Source organism: Hemiscyllium ocellatum, chromosome 2 (assembly GCF_020745735.1).
Source record: "Hemiscyllium ocellatum isolate sHemOce1 chromosome 2, sHemOce1.pat.X.cur, whole genome shotgun sequence".
In the NCBI taxonomy this organism is placed as follows: domain Eukaryota; kingdom Metazoa; phylum Chordata; class Chondrichthyes; order Orectolobiformes; family Hemiscylliidae; genus Hemiscyllium; species Hemiscyllium ocellatum.
Genome location: NC_083402.1, coordinates 122,363,072 through 122,387,629, shown reverse-complemented (window position 1 = coordinate 122,387,629; position 24,558 = coordinate 122,363,072). Strand labels below are relative to the sequence as shown.

The following is a 24,558-nucleotide window of genomic DNA, read 5'->3' as shown; positions in this document are numbered from 1 at the left end:
CCAATTATATTGTGCTTTAAGTAAGGCAACCAAGCTATACATAGTAGTCCAGATGTGGTCTCTCTAACGCGCTGTAGTAACACTTCCCTACTTATATAGCTTATTCCTCTTGTAATTAAGATGAGCATTTCATTTGCCTTCCTAATTATTGGCTATTCCTTGTATGTACATTTTGTAATCCATGTGTATTTGGGAGTTTAAGGGTAAAGAAGTCACTGCTACTATTGTACAGGGCTTTTTGACCTGTATGCCTAAGGATTGAGATACTTTATTTTAACCGTTGTCCTTTCATGGATTATGGACGCCACTTCCAAAGCCAGCACATGTTTCTCATCGCTAACTGTCCTTAAGATGATTGGCTTATTTAGACCTGTTCAGTGGACAGTGAGGAGTCAATTACATTGCTGTGGGTAAGCAGTCACATGCAGGCAAGAATGGGGAGACTTCCTTCCTTAAAAGGCACCAGTGACCTTTTACAACAATGGTCACCATTAGGCTAGCTTTTAATATCAGCATTCAAATTTCATGGTGGGGTTCAAACCATATCCCCAGAACATTTCCATTCCAGTGACATTACCACTACGTCACTGCCTCAGCTAATACTCGCCATGAGAAGGTACAACAAAGATTCACTAGATCAGATCCTGGGATTAGAAAGTTGTCCCTCAAGAATGGATTGAGCACAGTGGCTAGCACTGCTGCCTCACAGCGCCAGGGACCTGGGTTCGATTCCTGCCTTGGGCAACCGTCTGGGTGGAGTTTGCACATTCTCCCCGTGTCTGCATGGGTTTTCTCCGGGTGCTCCGGTTTCCTCCCACAATGTGTGGACCAGGTGAATTTGCCATGCTAAATAGTCCATAGTGTTAGGTGCATTAGTCAGGGGTAAATATAGGATAGGGGAATGGGTCTGGGTGGGTTACAATTCGGAGGGTCGGAATGGACTTGTTGGGCTGAAGGGCCTGTTTCCACACTGTAGGGAATCTAAACAAACAGGTCGATGATTCCTGCAGCTGAGACAAGTTAAGATATGGCCCAACTGAAACTTAAAATCCTGAGGGAGAGCGACGCTGGGGATGTTTCCTCTGGCTGGATCACAGGGCTGGATATTATGTGCTCCTGCCAGGAGTGCTTTGGAAGGTATGGGGCCATGGAACACGAGGGAGAATAGGAAGCCCATCACCTTCCTCCCTACCCCTGAGCTCATCCATAATATGGGAAGGGACTGCCCACCAAAATCGGACACCCACCCATGATAATGTAGATAAATATTTGGGGGCATTAGGGCTGATGTGGAACAGGCAAGGAAGTCATATTGAGGTAGTAACTTAGCCACCATCTTACTGAATGGTGGATCATTTGGTGCACTCCGATCCTTCATTGTTGTGTTTTTTTCTGATAGGAACAGCTTCAGAATGAGTCAAACTACTAACAATCAAAGTCATTTCGGAGAAGGTGGGTCAGGTTCACTCCAGAAACCTAGTCATACAGCCAGGCTAACAACTCTCAAACAAACGGATCAGGCAGAGAGATGCCTCTTCAATAATTCTGGTCTAATCTTTTTCCTTCAGTTTGGCACCTTCCCCATGGCTGGTGGTCACTTTGAGACAGATGGATCTTTGAAGAGGAGCATTCAGTCCACTTGGTCACATCTGTATTGCAAGGGCACTGGGGGAAAGCTGAACAGAACTGGCAGAGATTCCAGTAGGGGATATAGCCCTGGCATTAACAGCAATGGAGGGTGGGGGAAAGGATGGTTTTGGACAGTCAGTCCAGCTTAAAACCAGTCTCCCATCAGAATCCTGCATTGGAACCGCAATGGTGTGGAGGGTATGGGTGTCATAGACTAATTCCTTCCCCTGCCTAGCATTCTCAGGCAGAAAGCCTGAATATTTGAGGCACTGGTTGTTTCGCTCGACATGGCCAAGAAACCAATATTGTTGTGGTTCTGTTCACCGAGCTGGGAGTTTGTGTTGCAAATTTCTCTCGCCCGTAGGTGTTCAAAGTTTGGGAGAATATTTGTAGCTCAGGTGCTCATTGTTGTGGTTCTGTTCGCCGAGCTGGGAGTTTGTGTTGCAAACATTTTGCAACACAAACTCCCAGCTCGGCGAACAGAACCACAACAACGAGCACCCGAGCTACAAATCTTCTCCCAAACTTTGAAACCAACATTGGATAGCAAGTTAATTGATGGAAGCCTCACCCACATCCAGACACCAACGGAGAAAGGATGCGTAAAAGAAACAGTACATTTGTGCAGAATTCTCCTATGTAATCCTCTCGAACCCTAATGAATACACAGCTGGAATTAAGGAATTTCTGAGGAAGTTTGAATAAGTAACAATAACTTGCACTTGCCTTTAATGTAACTGGCCATCAGCTCTTGAATCAATCCTTAAACATGCTTTCACTTATCCTAATATCCCCTTATGTGCCTCAATGTGAAAACTTCTAATATACGATTTAATTATTACGTGGAAGCCATCACACAAATGCAAATTTTTGCTGTTATGAACCATCTCAAAATCCTTACATTGAAGTATTAACAAACCAAATTTTGACACTGATCCGTACAATGAGAGTACCTTGCAGACGACCAAAAGCTTGGCTAAAAATGTAGTCATGATTTTTGCTAGAAATTCTGTGCCCTACGACCTTATACTCCACAACTACCTGATGGAGGAGCAGCGCTCCAAAAGCCAGTGCTTCCAAACAAACCTGTTGGACTATAACCTGGTGCTGCATGATTTTTAAGTAAAAATGTAGGTGTTAAAGTGTGGCTTAAAAGGAGAGAGACAAAGGGAGGGAGGCAGGGAATTATGGAGGGAATTCTAGAGCGAAGGGCCCTGGCAGCCAATGATGAAGCAGTTAAAATTAAGGATGCACAGGAGATTAGAATTGGTAAATACCTCAGGAATTCCGTCAACCTGATCGAGGTGAAGACTGGGAGATAGAGATATACAAGGGAAAATCTACCAATCTGAGAGATCAGCTCTGCATGTAGGAAACACTGCTCAGATTCTCAGACAGAGAATGATGCATCCCAAAGGAGGGAGGAAAGCAAAATTACTCTGGAGAGTGAGATGACATTATTTGGTCACACTTGCTCAACTGTACTTCGAGTTTGTCAACTGCTGAAATCTGACTCTGTTAAATTGGAAGGAAATGGGACAGCTGGTTTGTCAGTGAACAACTCTATTCTATTATTGGCATTACAGCTCCAAATAGCAACATTGCTGGTTTGACTCAGCACTACTGGATAATACAATATCAGACTGTACCTGCAAGCATCATGTCAGGCTGCAGTGATTTGTGAATAAGGTAAATGATGCATGTAGATTAAAAGGTGGGCTTATCTAACCTTCCCTAAATGATGTTAAATGTGACACATTCACAGAAAATACATACACTGATTGGTTTCTCCAAAAACTCATTCTAGCCAATTCCATTCAAAGTTTTTTTAAAAACTGAATTTGCTTTTTCATGTTGATATACTTGATAAATTTAGGCATTAAATTATATTTATTGGTATGATATTTTAAACGTATAATTTATATATGTTCAACTGAGGCAGCACGGTGGCTCAGTGGTTAGCACTGCTGCCTCACAGTGCCAGAGACCTGGGTTCAATCCCAGCCTTGGGTGACTGTCTGTGTGGAGTCTGCACATTCTCCCAGTGTCTGTGTGGATTTCCTCCCACAGTCCAAAGATGTGCAAGTCAGGTCAATTGGCCATGCTGAATTGCCCATAGTGTTCAGGGATGTGCAGATTAGGTGGATTAGCCATGCAAAATGCAGGAATAGGGCAGGGGGATGGGGTCTGGGTGGGATGCTGTTCGGAGGGTTGGCGTGAACTTGATGGGTCAAATGGCGTGCTTCCACTTTGTAGGGATTCTACTGCAGAATCCTACATCAATACCATTCAGCTCATTGAGAGTTTGCTGGCTGTTTTGAAGAGGAATCTTTTGAGACTCCATTTCCCTATTCTGTCCTCATATTCCTGCAATTGTGTTCTCTTTCTATTTTTTATCTAACTCTCTACAGATGTCTATCGTTGAACTGATACCTGTAACTCTCTATGCTTTTAGGACATTGGAAATTGCATCAGTTCATTTACTGTTTCTCAACACTCCATGATTTCAAATTCCTCAGTCCAACCTCCTCTCAGCATTCTCTTCTCTAGATTTTAAATCAGCCTTGAGTTCACAAAATGGCAGAATAGCTTGAGTAGTCAAATGACCTCCTCCTGTCACTATCTTCCCAAACAGTGTTTTTTAATGGGAATTCAGATAATGGGTAAATATATTCTAAGTGCCATGTCGGTGTACTGAATCTGCAATCAGCTGCCCATTCTAGCTGTCAGTTCCAACTCCTATTATTTTTAAAATGCATTTATACCAAAAACTAAGACAACAGTGTATTCTTATCCACATGAGAACTTAGAACCTGACAGACAAGGGGGCCACCATTTGGCCTACTGACATCTGCAGGCTGTTTGAAAAGCCCGTTCCCTACAAACTGATCTTCTTCCAGGCATGTATGGAACTTGACACCACCGCCCTTTTAGTCAGTGTGTTCCAGGTCATAACCTTCTGGATGAAGAAACGTATCTGCATTTACCCACAAGTTCTTTTTTCTGCCAACTAGTTTAAGCCTGCCGCCTCCGGTTATTTGCCAGAGGAAGAAGGTTCCCCAGATCTGTTCTGTCAAAGCACCTCTATTCTGAGCAGCTCCAGGAGATATCCCTTTGACCATTCCTGCCATCAACTGAACAATTCCAGCTTCTGCAGTCGCTCCACACGGCCGGAGCTGCTCCGCCCCGACTGCATTCCTTTCTTCTTTTCTCACTTTTTCTTCCTTTAAGTTTTTCTTTCTGGAGGGAGCTCAGTTATGGAGGTACTGGTGGTGACAGCAGTGGCTGGGGCCAAAGGGGACAATGCCGGATGGGCACCAAGTGGTTGGCATGCACGGGCAGAACACTGGCAGTCAGCGACATCCTGGAAGTGGATGGGGACTGGAATGTCACCACAGCAGGACTCTGGCAGCATATGGCCAGGCGGGTGGTGAGACTGGATGGCAGTCAGTGCTAAGTGGGGAGCACGGACAAACAGGGATCACGCCCAGCGCGAGAGGGAGTTCAAACCCAGCACGGGACGGAGACAAGGCCCGGCACGGGACGGAGACCAAGTCTACTGCGGGATGGAGACGGAGCCCAGCGCGGGATGGAGACGGAGCCCTTGTGCGGAAAGCTGAGTGTGGAGTGACTGCAGACCCATGTTTAAAGATGGACTTTAATTTGGAACTTTTAACTTGATTTCTTATTTTTTTACTTTATACTGACTTGAACAGTAATGTTGAACTTTTAACTCATTTCTTCATTTTGTGTACTCTTTCCCAAAGATTTTGTATGTGTACACCTTGGACATAAAATGGTGCCATGAATGGCGACATTGTACATGTTCACTGTCCTCCTGTATTCCTGTTCACATGACAACATAACCTAATTCTAATGCTCATCACTGAAGTGCCTCATACCAGGTAGAATCCTGGCAATACTCATCAAGGCCTTAACATCTTCTTCAAAATGCCATGCCCAGAGTTACGAAAATTTGGGAAGAAGCAGGTATATTCAAGACAAATAACGTAACTGTACTCCGAAAAGGTAAGTTTTCTAAAGCGAAAGAGTAACGAAGAGGTGAAAGATTCTTATATTCTTATAAAGAACCAAGGAACTCTGAATTTAGGATTCACCCTTTAAGTTTCAAGGAAGAGATTAAAATATTTATTTTCCCACAAGGGTTGTTCGAAAATGAGACTTAGTGTCTCAAGTGTGGCCATCTCTGCCTTAATAACCAATGTTAAAAAAGTTCCAAAATAAATGGGAAGAGAAAAAAGAAACAGGGATAATGGGATGAAAATTATACTTCATTGCAACCAGAACGGCAAAACACAATGGACATCTGGCCTCCTGGGCAGGTTGAAATCTCTCACTCCACAATTTGTAACTGCCAACCCTTTTTGATTCACTCCTTGTGTGTTCGATTGAAACTTGTAACTTGTTAAAATTTTAATGCAGAACCAAAGGTGATTTGTTGCAGATATTCGTAAAAATCCGGGCAGGTCTTTCGACTCTCAGCAAGACCTGAGGAGGATGCAGCTTCAAGGTCCTTGAAAATAATTCTGACCCAAGGCTGAGCTGATTCATTTGATGGAGTTGATCGGACAATATTTCCAAAAACTCAGCTGTCGACAATCAGCAAGATGGATGTGAAAACTTGCGTTCATTCAAATTGTATAATTTACAATTTTAGATGTGGGATACCGATTTAGTTTCAGAGCATGGGTCTCGGTGGACAGGCTGACTTTTAATGCCCGTCTCTAGTTGCCAGATTCTGCTGCATTTGTGAGGCTACAGGGACTATTTCAGAAAGCAGCAGGAAGTCAATCAAGCAGACTGACGTAGGCCTGGAGTCACACGCAGAGCAAATTGGATCAAGGTGGCAGATTTTCTTTCCCAAAGAGACATTAATGAAACCATTTGAGCTTTCAATTGACAATCTGGCAGGATGTGCAGAATAATGTACCATCACCGTTATTATGTGGATAAATCAAACTAATCATGGTTTGCAGTACTTCATATTTTGAGCTAAGGGAGGAGAATTACACCTGCGAAACTGTCCAGACAGAACTCTCCACAATATCGTCAACCCATTGAGCAACTACGCAAACAAATTTGTCAAATGAAAGAATATGTCAAAGGCTTGAAGAAATCCAATATAAAAGAAATATAAAATACTTACCTGAGTCTTAATGAGAGAAGGCAATGATTAAAAAAAGAAGAAGCAGTGTTATATAGATGTTACACTTTTAACACAATAGGATTCAGGTTAGTATACAATAAAGTTTAGGTCCACCATCCACACCACCTACAAGTCCTCTACTTCCCACTACCATGTTTTGTTTTATTGTCAGCATAACATTTGAATTCTGTCTTTTAGAAGCAAGCATGCAAATTATCAGAAAGAAAACAAATCATAAAATTACTCAAATTCCTAAAGTTCCTAAGAAACATCAACTTTGGGTGAGCAACTCATTTTAAAAGAGAACAGAAATTGCTTTAATTTAAGGATAGGCAAGAGCCCAAACCCTAGGCGATAAGCAGATTTTTAACACACCCGCCTCCAGAAGGGCTGGTTCTGGATTGGAACTGGAGCAGAGATTCTATCGTGTAAATGTCTTTCTCACTAACACTTAGGCCATGGTGCCTGGATAGGTCTTGAGTCTGAGGGAGATGCAAAAGAATAGTGGCTTCTTGGTCTTTTGATCTGTAGCCTTTCTGAGGGTAATCCATGGCTGTGGATGATGGGGTCTAAGAATCCAGTCATAATGCTCTGTCCTTTCTAGAGCTCTTGGGCTGGCCTGATGAAATAATTATTTTTGCTGTCTTTTATTTTCCTTTGCATAGGCAATTCTACACATTCGTCTTTCAGATTACTTCTAATAAACTTTGTTTGCAAACTACTGACCCCAGTGCACTGGTGGAATTGGAAAGCAACATTAAAGTCCTACAGCATCAGTAAAATGGTGGGGACATCCTGAATTGCCTACAGCTGAGCAGATCAGAAAGCTGACACTTGGTTTATCCCTTAGCCAGCTGATCGTAGCCCAATAAAAATCAAGGACTGGAACTTCAGTCCGCGTTTAGAAAGGAAAAACAAAAAAGAGGAGAGATGAAGTTGAAGCTTTTTATCTTGCACTCTTCAGGACAGTCACAGAACAACAACCTACCCTCTATGATAAAAAGGGGTGCTGATTATCAGTTGTGCACATGGGGAAATACGCTTGCAAAAAGCCACATTGTATGTTGAAGCTTGTCCTTTACAGGCAATTGAATCATGTGCAGGTATTGCACCTGTACTGAAAAGCTGGGGAGCAAAGGCTCCTTAGTGTATTTTCCATGACAACACCACAACCAATCACAGTCAACTTAACCAACCAATCAGCAGCCTTGTTCTCATGAAGTATATATTGTTGCTTGCTCCAAAATTTGGCATTCTTGCATCTGTCCTGATGAGGGCCAGTTGAAAAGCTTTGATAGCCTTTTTTGAAGCAAACTTACGGTTTGTACTACCAAGCAAAGTTTTTGAAAATTAAGAAGTGCTCGAGGGCAGCCCAGAGACCCACCCCTACCATAAACCATGAATGCGTGCAAGTATGTGAATGTACACTTATGTGTGCATGCACATTTAGTGAGGAAAGGAGAGAGAAGAGGATTAGACCAGGCCTGTTAGCATCCTCCACCACTGATTAGCTCACTGGCACAGCCTGAGGAGGTTCACTTACTGAATAAAATGGGCACTGTGTGTGATTACTTGCCATGTAAGAGGACTCCAGTAAGGGAGACAATTCCTTCAGAAGAGGAGCGGGCGAGGGCAAATTGTAGGGGGAAAAAAAAGTAATTAGCAAAGTCATATAATTGCATATCAGCAGCAGTTACAATTCTGGCTGCTGTCCTCATAAGGTACCCCTGGTTTTTTCAAAATGTAACTTGATTGTCACATACAACAATCGAAAATTTCACACTGGCATTTGTGACCAAACCTTGTGACAAAGACAAACTTACTTCCATTTTTTTTTCATTTCCTAAGTGATTGCTTCAAGCACAGTTATCATCAGGCACCTTTTTGAAGATACTACAACAACAGTAACTTATATTTTTATGGGATCTTTAATTGTATAAAATGCCTCAAGTCACTTCACGGGAGCAATCAGCAGACAAAATCTGACAGTGCACTCCAGAATGAGATATTAGTGCAGTGAGGAAAGGAAGTACATTTTATGGTGGGCCTTAAAAGGTGGAACAGAGGCAGAGAGGGAGGGGATGGGGGAGAATTCAACAGCTTAGGGTCAAAAGCATCTGAGGGCATGGGCATTAATGCAGAAATAATTAAAATCAGAGTTGCTCAAGGGGCTAGCGTTAAAGGATGGCAGATTTCTTTGGGAACAGAAGGCAGGAGAAGCTGACAGATAGGGAGGCTCATGCCATGCAGCGATGACTTAAGATGTTGCTGGTTTGGGGGAAAGAGTGTTAGTCAGCAAACACAAGAGGTGATGGCTACACAGACTTGGTGTGTGAGTAAGGACATAGGGTACAAAGCTCAGTAACTCTTGAGTTGATGAAGGATGGAAAATGAGAGGTCAGCAGAGAGAACGTCGGAAAAGGCAAGTCTCAAATTAACATAGGTTGGCATAGTGGTTAGCACTGCTGCCTCACAGCGCCAGAGACCTGTGTTCGATTGCAGCCTCAGGCAACTGTCTGTGTGGAGTTTGCATATTCTCCTTGTGTCTGCGTGGGTTTCCTCCAGTGCTCCGGTTTCCTCCCACAATCCAAAGATATGCAGGTCAGGTGGATTGGCCATGCTAAATTGCCCATAGTGTTTAGGGATGTGCAAGGTAGGTGCATTAGTAGTGGTAAATGCAGGGTTACAAAAGGTAGGGGGAATGGGTCTGGGTGGGATGCTCTCCACATTGTAGGGATTCTATTCTATGAACAATTGCAAGGAGAGGATTTTGGAAAGGAATAGGCTGGAGCTGGTGCTGGGCCAGGAACATAGCCAGGCAATGTCACGATTGTGGAAACATAAGGACTGGTGATGATTTGGATGCGAGGTCAGAACCTCAGCTCGGTTATGACAAATAGGTTGGAAATAATGTAACACGGTCTCAGATAGCTGCCTGGAAGAAGGTTTTCGTCAAAAGCTAGGGAATGGAGTTCGTAGGAACAACTGAAGACAATAGTTTCAATTTTCCTAATATTTAGTTGAAGGAAATGTCTAGCGCTGGATGTCGGTCAAACAGTCAGATAGTTTAGCGGCAGTGATGGTGATGAGGGAGATGGAGATGAGGTAAAGCTGGATGAGACCAGGGTGGATATGAAAATTGAGGCTGTGATTTTGTATGATGGAGATGAGAAATAGATGCGTAGGAAAGAAAATGGCTCCCTAGAGGACACCAGAAGTAACTGTGAGAGATTGGGAAGAGAAGTCATTGTCAATAACTTTCTGGCTACGAATTGACAAATAAGAATGGAGGCAGTGAGAGCAGATGGACAAGAGTGGAAAGGCATTGGCAAAGAGGATGTAGACAGCTTGAGGGCAAGTCTGCCTTTGGCACAATCACATACGATGCCACTTCAAGCTCTTGACAAGAACTGTCTGGTTCTATGGCAAGGTGGAAAGCTAACAGGAGGGATTCAATCATGGAGTTCCAGGAATGACGGGCATGGATCTGGGAGATGACAGGATGATCAAGGTCTATTGAAAGGAAAGGGAGTTGGAGATGTGGTGAATGTGTTCACTTGAAGGAGAGGGATGATGACGACATGTTGGAAGGAGAGAGGGGCATTCCCAGCAAGAGAGAACCGTGAACAATTTTCTGTGAAATAAAATCGTCACAGGTCAACAGCACAGCTTGAGGTTTAAGGGGTTAGGGAAGATAACTACAAGGCCATGGTTGTAATGTAAGTTCAAGACTTCTAAGTGCAGTGTGTACCTCTCGGTTCGTTGATGTTTCTGCTGCATCATGTATATCGGATCGATGCTGCATCATTGACGATTCTGCACCGCGGGGGGAAGAGGAACCGGGTGACGCTGACTGCTGAAAGCGGGTGAGGAAGAAGGAGAGATAAGAAAAAAAACATATTTACAAAACCTCACTCGCACTACAGCCACTCCAGATGGAGATTCCCTGCTGGTGCCTAAAACAGTGGGAAGAAATCATCAAGTTTTGAGACCACACAAACGATTCTTGTTACAATACACAATGGGGATAAATGCAAAAGTCAGTAGAAAATTTGAACAACTTGAAAATAGATGCAACTGGGACAAATTTTGGTAATTGCTTGCTTCAAAATTTTCCAATTACAATCCCAAACAAGAGAGTACTTTGCAAATGCATTACTTTTAGAAGATCAAATGCATTTGTTTCATCAATAATCTTTGTGAACAGAAATATTGTTAAAAACTGCTCAGTTACTGCTTGCACCTTCTGTCAATTGTAATAAATCTCAAAACGGGGAAAAGCAACTAAATATCTTCGTATTAAAATATCTCAAATCTGCTAGAAATTGGTGCTGAGACCCCTCCAATTGTGACAAACCTCCTCATCCTGATAATCTACTGGAAAGACCCAGAAGTTTTCCATTCTGTTTACAGTTGAAGTCCCTTTCCCTTTGCCCCTTTTGGTCTCGTCTCTTGCTGCTGCTTTCAGCCCCCTGTCGATCGTCGATATCCTTTGCAGGGATCAGTAGACAAATGAGCTGGTGTCACATTGTGTTCAGAACCTTGAGCTAGTGAGACTTGAAATGGGATAACCCATAGCCTGTCAGGTTTCGCATCAAGGTTTAACCCTGCACTGACTTCCTAGCTCTGTGCAGTATTCGAACTAACAAGCGATTTCCATCAGACGGAATTTCAGCATGCAAACGGATTTGATAACAGCTCCACGAATTGAGTGGCTATTTCCAGGCTGAACATGCACTTGAGTTTGCTTAAAGAATGGGCTCCATTTTAATGGGATTTGAAAAAATTGGATTCAATTTTATCAAGACCCACAAACAATTTACAGCACACGAGACCGTTCAGCCCTTCCTGCCGATATCAACTTTTGTCTGGAGCAATCAGAAAGCGACCCCATTGTTCCACACCTTCTGCCACCGGTCCTTACACATGTAGCCAATCTTCACTTACAAGGTGCAGTTGCCAGTGAACTACTTTGTGGTGATGCTTGTGAGCAAAACACTGCCATCTGAGATAATCCAACCACAGGAGGTAACGGCTGTGGTCTGCAAACATGTGTGTTTCAGTCAACGTTCCCCAATATTCCTTCAATAACAGATCGGTACTTTTAAATACAAAGGGAAGACTTACATTTATGTCACATCTTTCATGGCCTCAGGGTGCTGTAAAGCACTTTAAATGGATCAAATGCTCTTTAAGAGCATGGTCACTGTTGTAAGGTAGGAAATGCAGCCATCAATTTGAACACATTAAGTTCTTACAAACTACAATGTGATGACAACCAGGTAATCAGCTTGAGACATAAATATTGCTCACAACACCAGGGGTGGACAAATCTCCCGGTGGGATTCAAAATAGCAGCTGGGGGATTCTGTCACATCCAACTGAGTCGGCATCTGAGAACGTGGCTTAAAGCCTCATCTGAAAAAACAGCGCATCCAAATGTGGAACTCTCCTTCAGTACCCCACCAGCTGTGTCAATGTGCTGGGGTCTCTGGAGTGAAACTTGAACCACAACTTTCTGAGTCCGGGGTGAGTGAAGAGGTACCCATAGAGAGACAGCTTGAAGCTGATTGAAAATAACAGAAGAATTATTCAGCTAATGTAGCTCTTCCGCAACTGAGATGGCTTTCCCCAGATAAATTGGAGTGATCATCAAACCTTGCACTTGTAATCCCAATGTCGGCAACACTTCGCAACCACTCATCTCAAACTTATCTCCATTTATTCTGGTCTAGTGCAGTGTTGTGGCATTGCTCTCCTCCCTCCGTCAGCCCTACAACCTTCTGAGATTTCTGCGTGCCTCCAATTTTCCCAACCTGGCTCCCTCTTCTACTCTAATTTGCTACTAAAAACCTTACTCTTTGACCAAGCCTTTGGTTGGCTGTCCAAAAACCTTCTTGTGTGGCTCAGGGCTGAAAATGTACTGCTGGAAAAGCGCAGCAGGTCAGGCAGCATCCAAGGAGCAGGAGACTCGATGTTTCGGGCAAGGAGGGCTTATGCCCGAAACGTCGAGTCTCCTGTTCCTTGGATGCTGCCTGACCTGCTGCACTTTTCCAGCAACACATTTTCAGCTCTGATCTCCGGCATCTGCAGACCTTACTTTCTCCTCCCTGTGTGCTCAGGGCCTTCTTTCGTCTGATCACACACTTGCGAGATGCCTTGGGACATTTTCCTGCATTGGCTGAGCGACGTGAATAGGAGTTGCTATTGTAGCTCAGGGGTTGAATCCTGAAGTCTGGTATCTTAAATCCAAGATTTCTAAAGATATTCCCTTCCAATTGGGAGAAGGGATGCAAATTTAATATAAGACAGGCCTCTGTGGGTTAAACATAGTTGAGTAATGGTATGAGTCAAGGTGAGGAGCAAACATGGTTATGCTCTATGAATAATTGATGAAAGCTTGAGCTCAAGAAAACATTCTCAATTCTGGACCCAGACACTCAGCATTTCTGAAAAAAAACCCTTCCCTGTCAAACATGATTTAGTTAATACGAAAGCACAGCCACAACACACCCAGACAGAATGTTTGGTCTCACAAAATACTGGAACAAGAACCCTTCACTCCCAGGGCCCAAGGACTGGCTGCGTTTCATTCTATTGTTCTGGTGAGCTAACATCTACTCAATTATTTAAAGAACAGCTTAATTGGCAACAGGCATGAATAAAGCATAGGGTGGAAAAATCATGGAACAGAGGCAAGGAATGGCTGAGGTATCATTTTAATATAATCAAGTAGCTGACAAATATTTCCTGACAGTCTTGATCACTTGCAAAAACAAACTCTTGAACTCAGTATTTACTCCTGGATAAAACCCAGCCCCTAAATAGGCTTCTCAATAATAACACTTCACCCAATTAATTTAACTTGCCTTATAGTCTACACTCATCATCAAGAATTAATCTCCACAGCATTGCAACCTATCGGAAACCCAGAGCAGGCAATGTGCTTGCACTGTCTGAGCCTGGACCTTATGTTCAATGCGTTCAGAAAAAAGATTACAAATTTTAATGACTTTGTTTTCTTAAAGAAGTCTAATAAATTAAATCGCTGTCTGTTGGTACAGAACTTAACTTTTATTGAAGGCAAAAAAGGCATGCTGTCAAAGATTCTCATCTTGCACTCTACAGGCTAAACTCAAAGATGTCAAAATCCAAAGGATTACAACACTTTACCCTGCATGAGGAAAGGGCACAGGTTGGTCGGCAAGTGTTGGATGATTGGGCGAGGTACTGCCATTGAGAAACCACTATGGAATCATTGCACCTCATATTTTTAATTTTTAAAAGAGGTCACAATGCCTGAACTGGAACTTAGTGGGGGCAGATTCTGACATGTGTATTTACACATTGTTGGTCAAGGGTGAGAGAGCCAAATTGTGAGTCTGACTGGTAATCTTGAGTTGTTTTTAATTGTAATTAGCAGCACATTGGGATTGTTCATCAAGTGCTGACGAATTGAGGAATTACATCAAACGTTATTAAATTCTGCAATTTGCAAGCATGGGTTGGTTATGTATGGTCAATTTACAGAAGGGATGTGCTGTCGATAGAATTCATCAGCTGTTAAATCTTACAACCCATGTACCTGGCATCACACTGGCACTAAAATTCGGATACCACATTTCTCGTTTGTTTGTGAACTGTAATTTAGACCTTGATATTGGGAAATGGATTCACCATTGCACGTAGTTAAGGGTTTACAGGGATGTTCTATAACTAGGAACCTTTGGAATACTCTAGGGTCTGGGTGCTCAGCTACTGAATACATATTCAATAATTTAATTGGTCAATTTTTCAGCATTTAGGAAGTCAAGGGATAGAACATAGTGTAGGAATGTCGTTTTGAGGTAGAAGTAAACTAGGCAAAAGTGAGGACTGCAGATGCTGGAAACCAGAGTTTGTATTAGAATGGTGCTGGAAAAGCACAGCAGGTCAGGCAGCATCCGAGGAGCAGGAGGATCAGCCATGATCTCTACGTGGTGCAGTAGACTCAAAGGACTGTATGGCCACCTACTATGATTAATATTTTTATAATGGCACTGATTACTGCATATCATATTATTGTACAGCAGAAGAGAAGAACATTCAACCCACTGTATATAGTCTGGCTCTTTAAAAGTCAAATTATTCCTGGCCCTTATTGACCTGCTATATATTTAGTTATGGTATGTATAGTCAACCTGTTTTATATGATTCCAGCAATGCTGTACATTTCATCATAACCCAGATTTCATTGTTGATTTTGCATCTCATTGTCTAATGTTTTATTTTGTACCAACACACAGGCCAGTTATTTATTTTCCCTCTTGACCACTCAGCATCACTCTTCTACCTTCAAAACAAAAACAACTCTGACAGCATTAATGCCGGCTAAGAGAAAACAAATCATACCCTGCCACATGACACCCATACATTGCAGAGACAGAGCTGGGAGATGTGGGACACCTTACTGGTATCAACAGTAGTTGTGAATGTTTTCTTTCGGATCGATCAACAGATTTATTTCATTTTGTAAGTAAAGAAAGGCAATGGTGCTCCTCAAGTTTTACTTCAACGTAGATGGATTTCAGGGTGTGTTAGATAAGCACGTGAGAAAGGAAGGAAGAGAACGATATGTTGGGAGGATGAGCTGAAGAAAGGTGATAGGAGACTCATGTGCAGCAGAAACACCAGCATGAAACAGAGGGTCAATTGCTCTTTAAATACACAACTTACACAGATAACGCACAAGACAACATTTTACATATAATCTGATGGCAATTGTCCTAGAAATCCTACTAACTTCCCAATCTATCACAGTTATTTGTGAAGAACTTGCAAGTGTTGCTTGTTATTTTGTTTGATATATTGTCCTGCCTGCTGGGGAACAGAAACTAAATATAATTCACCACTGGGATAGTTTGTGTTGACCATGCAGTAGTTTTCGTGAAATTGACTCACCAGCCTCTCCCTCTGCCTCCACCTCATCTCCCTCTCCCTCCACCTCCACCTCACCGCTCCCACCCTCCGCCTCCTCCTCACTGCCCTCTCCCTCTCCCTCTCCCTCCACCTCACCGCTCCCACCCTCCGCCTCCTCCTCACTGCCCTCTCCCTCCACCTCACCGCTCCCACCCTCCGCCTCCTCCTCACCGCCCTCCCCCTCCACCTCACCGCCCTCTCCCTCTCCCGCCTCCTCCGCCCTCTTCCTCCACCTCCACCTCACCGCTCCCACCCTCCGCCTCCTCCTCACCGCCCTCTCCCTCTCCCTCCACCTCCACCTCACCGCCCTCTCCCTCTTCCTCCGCCCTCTCCCTCCACCTCACCGCTCCCACCCTCCGCCTACTCCTCACCGCCCTCTCCCTCTCCCTCCTCCTCCGCCCTCTCCCTCCACCTCCTCCTCACCGCCCTCTCCCTCCACCTCCTCCTCACCGCCCCCTCCCTCCATCTCCTCCTCACCGCCCCCTCCCTCCATCTCCTCCTCACCGCCCCCTCCCTCCATCTCCTCCTCACCGCACTCTCCCTCCACCTCCTCCTCACCACCCCTCCCGCCATCTCCTCCTCACCACCCCGTCCCTCCATCTCCTCCTCACCGCTCCCACCCTCCGCCTCCTCCTCACCACCCCCTCCCTCCGCCTCCTCCTTCTCACCGCTCTCTCCCTCTCCCTCCACCTCCACCTCACCGCTCCCACCCTCCGCCTCCTCCTCACCACCCTCTCCCTCCACCTCCACCTCACCGCCCTCTCCCTCTCCCGCCTCCTCCGCCCTCTCCCTCCGCCCTCTCCCTCCGCCTCCTCCTCACCGCCCTCTCCATCTCCACCTCCTCCTCACCGCCCCCTCCCTCATCCGCCTCCTCACTGCCCTCTCCCTCCGCCGCCTCCTCACCACACTCTCCCTCCTCCTCCTCACCGCACTCTCCCTCCTCCTCCTCCTCCTCACCGCACTCTCCCTCCTCCTCCTCCTCACCGCCCCTCCCTCTCCTTCCTCGTCACCGTCTCCTCCCACTCCCTCCTCCTCACCGCCCCCTCCCTCATCCGCCTCCTCACCGCCCCCTCCCTCATCCTCCTCCTCACCGCCCCCTCCCTCATCCTCCTCCTCGCCGCCCTCTCCCTCCACCTCCTCACCACCCTCTCCCTCCACCTCCTCCTCCTCACCGCCCCCTCCCTCCACCTCCTCCTCACTGTCCCCTCCCTCCACCTCCTCACCGTGCTCTCCCACCTCCTCAACGCCCTGTCTTTCCACCTCCTCACTTCCCTCTCTCTCTCTATCTCCTTGGGTCACGCCTGATCCCAGATGCACTCTGTCTGCCAACTAACTGCGGTGCTTCCACCAGACACTGCTGTCTAACCTCTCATCTGAATGATGAACGTGAGGACAGTGCAGCACTCTCCCCTCGCACCTGCACTGGACGGGTCAGTCTCCATGTTGAGCTCAGGATGATTTAACTGGAATGACTCCGAGGTGTGAATATAACCAGGACATGAGCCAAAAGCTCAACTCACACCAACAGAAAACCAGAGCTCAAAGCAGAGCAGCTAAATTCATCAATGATTTTGAGGATACAGAATTTGTGATGTAGTCAGAGATTTTGACATCTCCATTCCAGCTGCTGATAAAACTGAAAAATAACCTTATGCCAGGAAGCTATTAGAGGCACGTCTTCAGAGATTTAATGTGTAGGCGACGACTATGTATTCACATTTTTTATGACAATGTCCCTATGTGTTTCTGGTTCAACAATAATTGGAAAGGTAATCTATCTTCCTTGCAGGATATCACAATTAATTATTCACGAGGAATCTTACTGCCTCAGAGCCCTGCCTTTACTAAAGCAGCTGGCATTTTGTTCCAAGTACCAGCCTCACAAGAAACAGGAGTGGACCTGGCCATCAGCTCCTCATTCAACAGGATCATGGCACACCCTCCATCTCAAACCTACTTTCCCACACTATCCCTATATCCACACCGGGCTGCTGAACTGTGAACCCAAGGACAAATGGTCAGACTTCACTCAATTCACAATCCGACAATAGACCGAAAGCCGCTTGTGCACCTTTTCAACAGACTCTTGAGATGAAATCAAGACCCAACGCGCTGCTTCCTCTTCTTAAACCTTCAATGAAACCCTTATACTTTTCGATCTCCCTTCCAAACTATAGTCTACAGCCTTTTAAAACCAACAAATTAGTACAAGTCCCTACTTCCAGGCTTCATGTGCCCACCTTTTCTGCATGCTAACTTGCATTTGCATAGCACCTTTAACATAGCAAACATCCCGACGGCAAATCGTACAAGTGTTGCCAAACAGGATTTGGTCCTGAGCCACGTGAGGTGATATTTTTAGGCGAACGAAAACATGGTCAAAAAGGCAGATGTAAGCAAGTATCTCAGAGGAACAGACGGACGTACAGAAATGGGAAGGTTTAGAGAAAGACTTCCAAGTTAGGGACTGCTGTCAGTGCTGCCAATTGTATTTTCTAAATGCGTGGATGTTTTTAGGGGCTTCAATGGTTTAGTCTATGCAAGGGTCGTCACCACTAAGTCAAACTGGAAGAGTCTTGGAGAGAGTAAACAAGATGAAGTGGATTGTTATTTAGTAGTCTAGACTCTATTTTGGCAGTTGAAACAGTAGCGCACACATGTTCGTATTCACTCAAGGAAGACCTCAACATCTGCACTGCAGCACGACATCACAGCAATCTGGGCCAGCCACCATTGGGTGGATCAGTATTCACTGAATTTATGAACTCGTGCAGTTCAGCTCAGTTTAAATGATACTCTGTCTGCTTAAGCAGATCGTGTTGCCATGGGATCCCCGCTAGACCCAACCCTCGCAGACATCTTTGCTCTTTTGCACAAAAAACTTGCCTCTGAGGAGTTGGAATATCATGTTACGGCTGTACAAAACATTGGTAAGGCCACATTTGGAGCACTGTGTACAGTTCTGGTTGCCCTACTATAGGAAGGATATTATTAAATTGGAAAAAGCCCAAAAACGTTTTACAAGGATGTCACTGGGACTGGAAGATTTGAATTATAAGAAGAGTCTGGATAGGCTTGGATTTTTTTTACTGGAGCACAGGAAGCTGAGGGGTAACCTTATAGAGGCTTCTAAAATTTGAGTGGCATAGGTAAGGTGATTAGCCAAGGTCTTTTCCCCAGACGAGGAGAGTCCAAAACTACATGGCATAGTTTTAAGGTGAGAGAGGAAAGATTTAAAAGGGACCCGAGGGGCAACCTTTTCACACAGAGTGGTGCGTACTTGGAATGAACCGCTTGAGGAAGTGATAGAGGCAAACACAATTACATTTGAAAGACATTTGGACAGGCATGTGGATAGGAAAGATTAGAGGGTAATGGGCCAAATGCAAGCAAATGGGAATTGTTCGGTTTAGGAAACCGGGTCAGCCTGGACGAGTTGGGCTGAAGGGCCTGTTTCCATGCTGTATGCCTTTAAGACTCTATGACAGAATGACACCTAACCTTCTCCTCCTTGCATATATCTCCGCCATGTAGATCATACATTTGAATCTGTAGCTGATGGGCCACCAACCTGCGCTCAAAATCACATTTGAAACGGAACAGTCAAGTGAGATCCCTTTTCTTGACCTCTCGGTTGAGATAACAATTAGGGTGTTCTCTACTATTGTCTATCACAAACCTACCTTCATTAGTTAGTATATACATTGGTGATTCCTCCAGTTCCGTGTGCTACAAGAGTGTCTTTATTGGCAACTTTATGAATAGGGCCTGAGCTGTCTGTACACTGGGCAAACTTGATGCTAAAACAGGAATGCTTCAAAGTCATCCTGTAAGCTAGCAGCCACCCTGATCAGCTCCTTTCTCACTACATACTGAGCAAAATCAAGAGAGGCCTTAAACCAGTCACTTTTGGTCCTCAACCTTGCCTAGTCTACCTAATTACCCTGAAAGGGAAAAGCTCTGAACAGCAGGCGAAGCTGTGGTGTATGAATTTCATTGCTGGTGTGATGCCTGTTACCTAGTCCACACTTTCCAAAGAAAACTGGCAAATCACGCCTTTGACGGTCAGCAACAATTAAAGCACTAACCAGCCCATGCTTGTAGAACTTGCAACACATGTATGCAACATCAGAGGTGACTCTGCAAAGGTGGACAACACTTGCTATATAATCCCACATGCGAGAGGAATTACAGAGAACCAATTTAGGTTTCTCAGTTAGGCTCATGGGTGGTACACTTGCATATTCTGGAACATACAAATATTGATATGCAGGGCCTTTGTTTTTTTACAGACAGAAAGAGCCTGTACTTGCACTGTGCCTATTACAACTCAACAAAACAGGTGACAGCCATGCTCTGACCAATCAGTCAATCTGCCTGGCTTAAAATCTAAACAAAGCCTGATAGTTAACAGTCAGTCAGCATTAACTGCTACATTCTCCACTGCAACATCTCTATCAATCAGAGTCAACTTGATTACCAATCAGTACTCTCCTGTGATAAGGTCTAATAGTTGGTTTTCACCTGATTGGTACATTTGTGAATTGCTTCAGTGGGTGCAAGACAAAAAGAAGTCTTTTTACAGCAATAGTCAGGATGTAACTTGGTGTATTGTAATTATTTATTCGTTAGAAGAATAGGTTCAACATTACTATGACAACCCCATTGGGAGGGTTCACTCTTCAGTTTGTCTCTTTCACGGTCCTAGTTTAAGCTTCCCATCAAACCTTCATGACATCACCACTGTAGAAGGTCCATATTGCAGTTAGTCAATCATTAACCCTTTCAGATCCTTACTGGACAGCTATAGGCATGACCACCAATGGGGGTAGGTTTGGGTCTAAGGAGGTTACAATTATAGCAAGGGATAAAGCCTTATTGGGATCTGAACAATTCTGACACCAATGTTATGCCAGATTGGGAATCAAGTTGTTTTGTATTCATTGATGGGATGTAGGCATTGATGGCTACACCATTATTTATTGTCTATTTGAAAGTGCCCTAAAAAAGGTAATAGTGAACCATTTCTTTCAACCAGGGATACTCACTCACTGTTGGAGAGGATATCCCAGGATTTTGACCCTATGACAATTAAAGAACAGGAATATATCTCCAGGACAGGAATTTGCAGGAGGTGGCTTAACCATGTAACTGCTACCCTTGTCCTTCTAGATGGTGCTGGCTACAAGTTTTGAATGTGCTTTTGGAGGAGCTTTAGTGAGTTACTGCAGTGCATCTTGTGGTATGATGGGAGTGACTGTTGAAGACCTTAGATAGGATGATTTGACCTGGATGGTGTTGAGCACTGTGTGTCTTGCTGGAACTGTACCTAGCTAGGCAAATGGAAAGTATTCAATTGCACTTGTGCCTTGTAGATGGTAGACAGGTTTTGGGGTGGGGCGTGTTCAGAAAATGAGTTACTCACCGGAGAATTCCCAGCCACTGACATAAACTTGTAGCCACTATATTAATAAGGCTTGACCAGTTCAGCTTCTGGTCATTAGTATCCACCAGGAAATTGATACAGAGCAGTTTAATAATGGTAATGCCATTGAATGTCAACAGGCAATGGTTAGACTCTATCTTGTGAGATGGTCATTGCCTGATACTGAACATTGCATGCCACTTATCAATGCAAGTCTGAATGCTCCTAAGATACTGAATGCTGCTTCAGTATCTTAGGAATCATGACTGATGCTGAACACTGTTTAATCATCAGCAAACATCCTCATTTCTAACCTCATGATGGAGGGAAGGCCATTGAGGAGGCAGCTAAGACACTAGACTTAGGAATTCCCACAGAGATTTCCTGGAGCTGAGATGACTGACCTCCAACAACCATCTTCTGTTGCACTAGGTATGACTACAACCTGTGAGAACTTAGCCCATTTTCCATTTTGTTTTGTTATATTACGATTGATCAGAATTCAGTTCTGTTAAGATTCCTTGATGCCACACCCAATCAAATTTTGCCCTAATGTCAAGGACAGTCAGTCTATGAAGAAGGGTTATTACATTAGATACCCTACACAATGGAAACACGCCCTTCAGCCCAACAAATCCATACCGACCCTCTGAACAGCAACCCACCCAGACCCATTGCCCCGTTCTAATGCACCTAGCACTGTGGACAACTTAGCATGGCCAATTCACCATGCTAAGGTGGAAACCCACACAGACACGGCACAGGGAGAACGTGCAAACTCCACACAGTTGCCCGAGGCAGGAATCAAACCCAGTCCCTAGCGCTGTGAGGCAGCAGTGCTAACCACTGAGCCACCTTGCCACCCCACATGGTTATTAATTTGTTATATCGACTATAAAATCTTGATATTTTAGAAGAGGACACTTTTCAAAACAGAGAAATTGGCCACTGGAGCAACAATGTTGTATTTTCAAAGAACACAATCTACCTGAATGGAGACAACGAATCTGCAATGTTTCCAGAGACAGGCCACATGACCCAGTGTGTGGGTCTGAAAAAACATTATTGGTTGTGAGCACGCCCAGAGAAACCCTTCCACACAGGGCAACAGTCTCTGTCTTCTTTCTATTTCTCTGAATCCACTCTCATTAACACTTCTGAGGTGACAATTCACTGGAAGACCACTTTGTTATAATTTGAGGGTTAAAAAAGAAGCCAACCTACATTGTCTCTCTTAAAAAAAAAAGAGAATTTAATTAGCTATAACTGATCCAAGAAGAAACCTCAGTGACAGTAGCTTGTGACTGTATCTGCAATGGGAATGCTAGAGAAACGCAGCAGATCTGGCAACACCTGGGGAGAGAGGAACAGTGTTAATGTATAACTCTTCCTCAGAACAGAGAGATTTGCAGGACAATCTGTGAATCAGTATTTTTTTTTTCTGAATCCAACTATTCTTTGGCCAAAATGCTTTTAAGTTAAACACTGCAAAGTTTGATATCTTTTGGCAGGCTTCGAGGGGTCTATGTATGTATGCATGTTTTTTGTTAGATCTTTACCTGTTAGTTTGTGGAACCCTTGTCTCGAAAGGCTTATGCCCGAAATGTCATTAATAGAACAATGGGATAAGGAAAGGAGTCAGTTCACCTCTCCTAACTTGCTCATAACACAATGTAGTTGATGCAGTGAGCACTTGGTGATTAGTTCTACAGGATTTGGTTTGGGTTGCGATAGACATAGTAGAGGTTTGGGTTAACTTAGGGCTAACCAGGAGACCGCTGGAACATTCTTTTCATCAACCTGCACCATTAAGCTTCGCTGAGAACCCTCAAACTGAGTTTGGATGGTGCCTTGTGGTATCATAGTGCCCTGAAGGACGTGAGGACTTCCCAAAGTGACTTGCAACTAATTTGAATGGCAATCACTGATGTAATGTAGCCAATCTCTGCACAACAGGCCTTCACAAACAGCAATGTGATAACAAGAAGAAAATCTGTTGTGGTGATGCTGGTCAAGGGATAAATACACCCCCCCCCCGCTACTCTCCTTTAAAAATGTCATCTTGAAACTTCTTCAAAAGACTTTGGGTATCTTACACTCACCTAGAGAGTAGACTGGGCATTGTCATAGAATCGAGCTGAAAATGTGTTGCTGGTTAAAGCACAGCAGGTTAGGCAGCATCCAAGGAACAGGAAATTCATCAGGAATGAGGTGAGAGTGTTGTCCTGAGCTGGGGTAGGGCTGATTGCAGGGAACGTAGGTAGCGACGCATGGCTGCAAGGGTGGAGCGGAGGATCCGGAGGGAGGTCTGTTGCTGCAGGCTTCGGATTTGTTGTAGGTACAGGTTGTCCTGGTTGGGTCCAAATTTTGTTGGTTGGAATGTAGTCCGGAGTCCGTGTGGGATCAGTCGGTTCCGTAGGCAGGTGCTGAGGAAGGAGATGTGGCTGTGGTAGCGGGTCTGTTTGAGAACGTGGCTGAAGAGCTTCTGTGCAGAGGAGATGACCTGGGGGGTGCAGTGAGAGAGAGACTCACTGAAATCCTTGTAGAGGGAGGAAGAGAGCTTCGCAAGAGGATTCGCAGTAGGTTAAAATCTTCGAGTAAAAAGTGAGGTCTGCAGATGCTGGAGATCAGAGCTGAAATGTGTTGCTGGGTAAAGCACAGCAGGTTAGGCAGCATCCAAGGAACAGGAAATTCGACGTTTCGGGCCAGAGCCCTTCATCAGGAATGATATTGTCATAGAATCATACAGCATGAAAGCAAACCCTTCAGTCCAACCATGCCAACAATAATCCCAAACTAAACTAGTCCCATCTGCCTGCGTTTGGCCCACATCCCTGCAAATATTTCATATTCATGTTCTTATCTAAATGTCTTTTAAACGTAACTGTACCCACATCCACCACTTTCTCTGGCAGTTCATTCCACACATGAACAACTCTGTGTGTAAAAGATTTGCCCCTCATGTCCTTATTAATCTTTCTCCTCTCATCTTAAAAATATGCCCATTAGTTTTGAACACCCAAGGGAAAATATCCTTGTCACTCACTATGCCCCTCATGATTTTATAAATTCCAATAAGGTCACCCTTCAACTTCCTACACTCCAGTGACAAGAATCCCAGGCTATCACACCCCAAAACATCAACTCTGATAGCGCAGCACTGGTTGTGTCACCTTAATCTTTGGGCTAACGTGCAGGAATCAGACTTGAACAATTTTCTGGTTCAGAGGTTAATGGGCTGCCCACTAAGCCGAGACTGACACAAGTCCATAGGAATTTACAGAGAACGATCCCTTTGGGTAAGAAAAAGGAAGTGCTGGAGAAACTCAGCAGGACGGTAGCTCAGTGGTTAGCACTACTGCCTCACAGTGTGATCTGG

At 44.4% G+C, this 24,558-nt stretch overlaps 1 protein-coding gene across 7 annotated transcripts in view; it reads right to left on the bottom strand.

Annotated features, from left to right (window-relative positions):
- The window catches only part of LOC132828828 (amyloid-beta A4 precursor protein-binding family A member 1-like), a 202,319-nt gene that overhangs the window by 55,075 nt on the left and 122,686 nt on the right, over positions 1 to 24,558 (bottom strand). For 3 of the 7 annotated variants that reach the window (XM_060846008.1, XM_060845981.1, XM_060845995.1), the window contains exons 3-4: positions 10,548 to 10,652; positions 8,340 to 8,405 (exon numbers count right to left, since the gene is read on the bottom strand). The exons of 1 other annotated variant lie outside the window; for it this stretch is intronic. In XM_060846008.1, coding sequence (XP_060701991.1) covers positions 8,340 to 8,405; positions 10,548 to 10,652 — 171 coding nt within the window. The remainder of the gene's footprint in view (positions 1 to 8,339; positions 8,406 to 10,547; positions 10,653 to 24,558) is intronic. 3 more of the 7 variants (XM_060845990.1, XM_060845999.1, XM_060846018.1) reach the window with 3 other exon arrangements.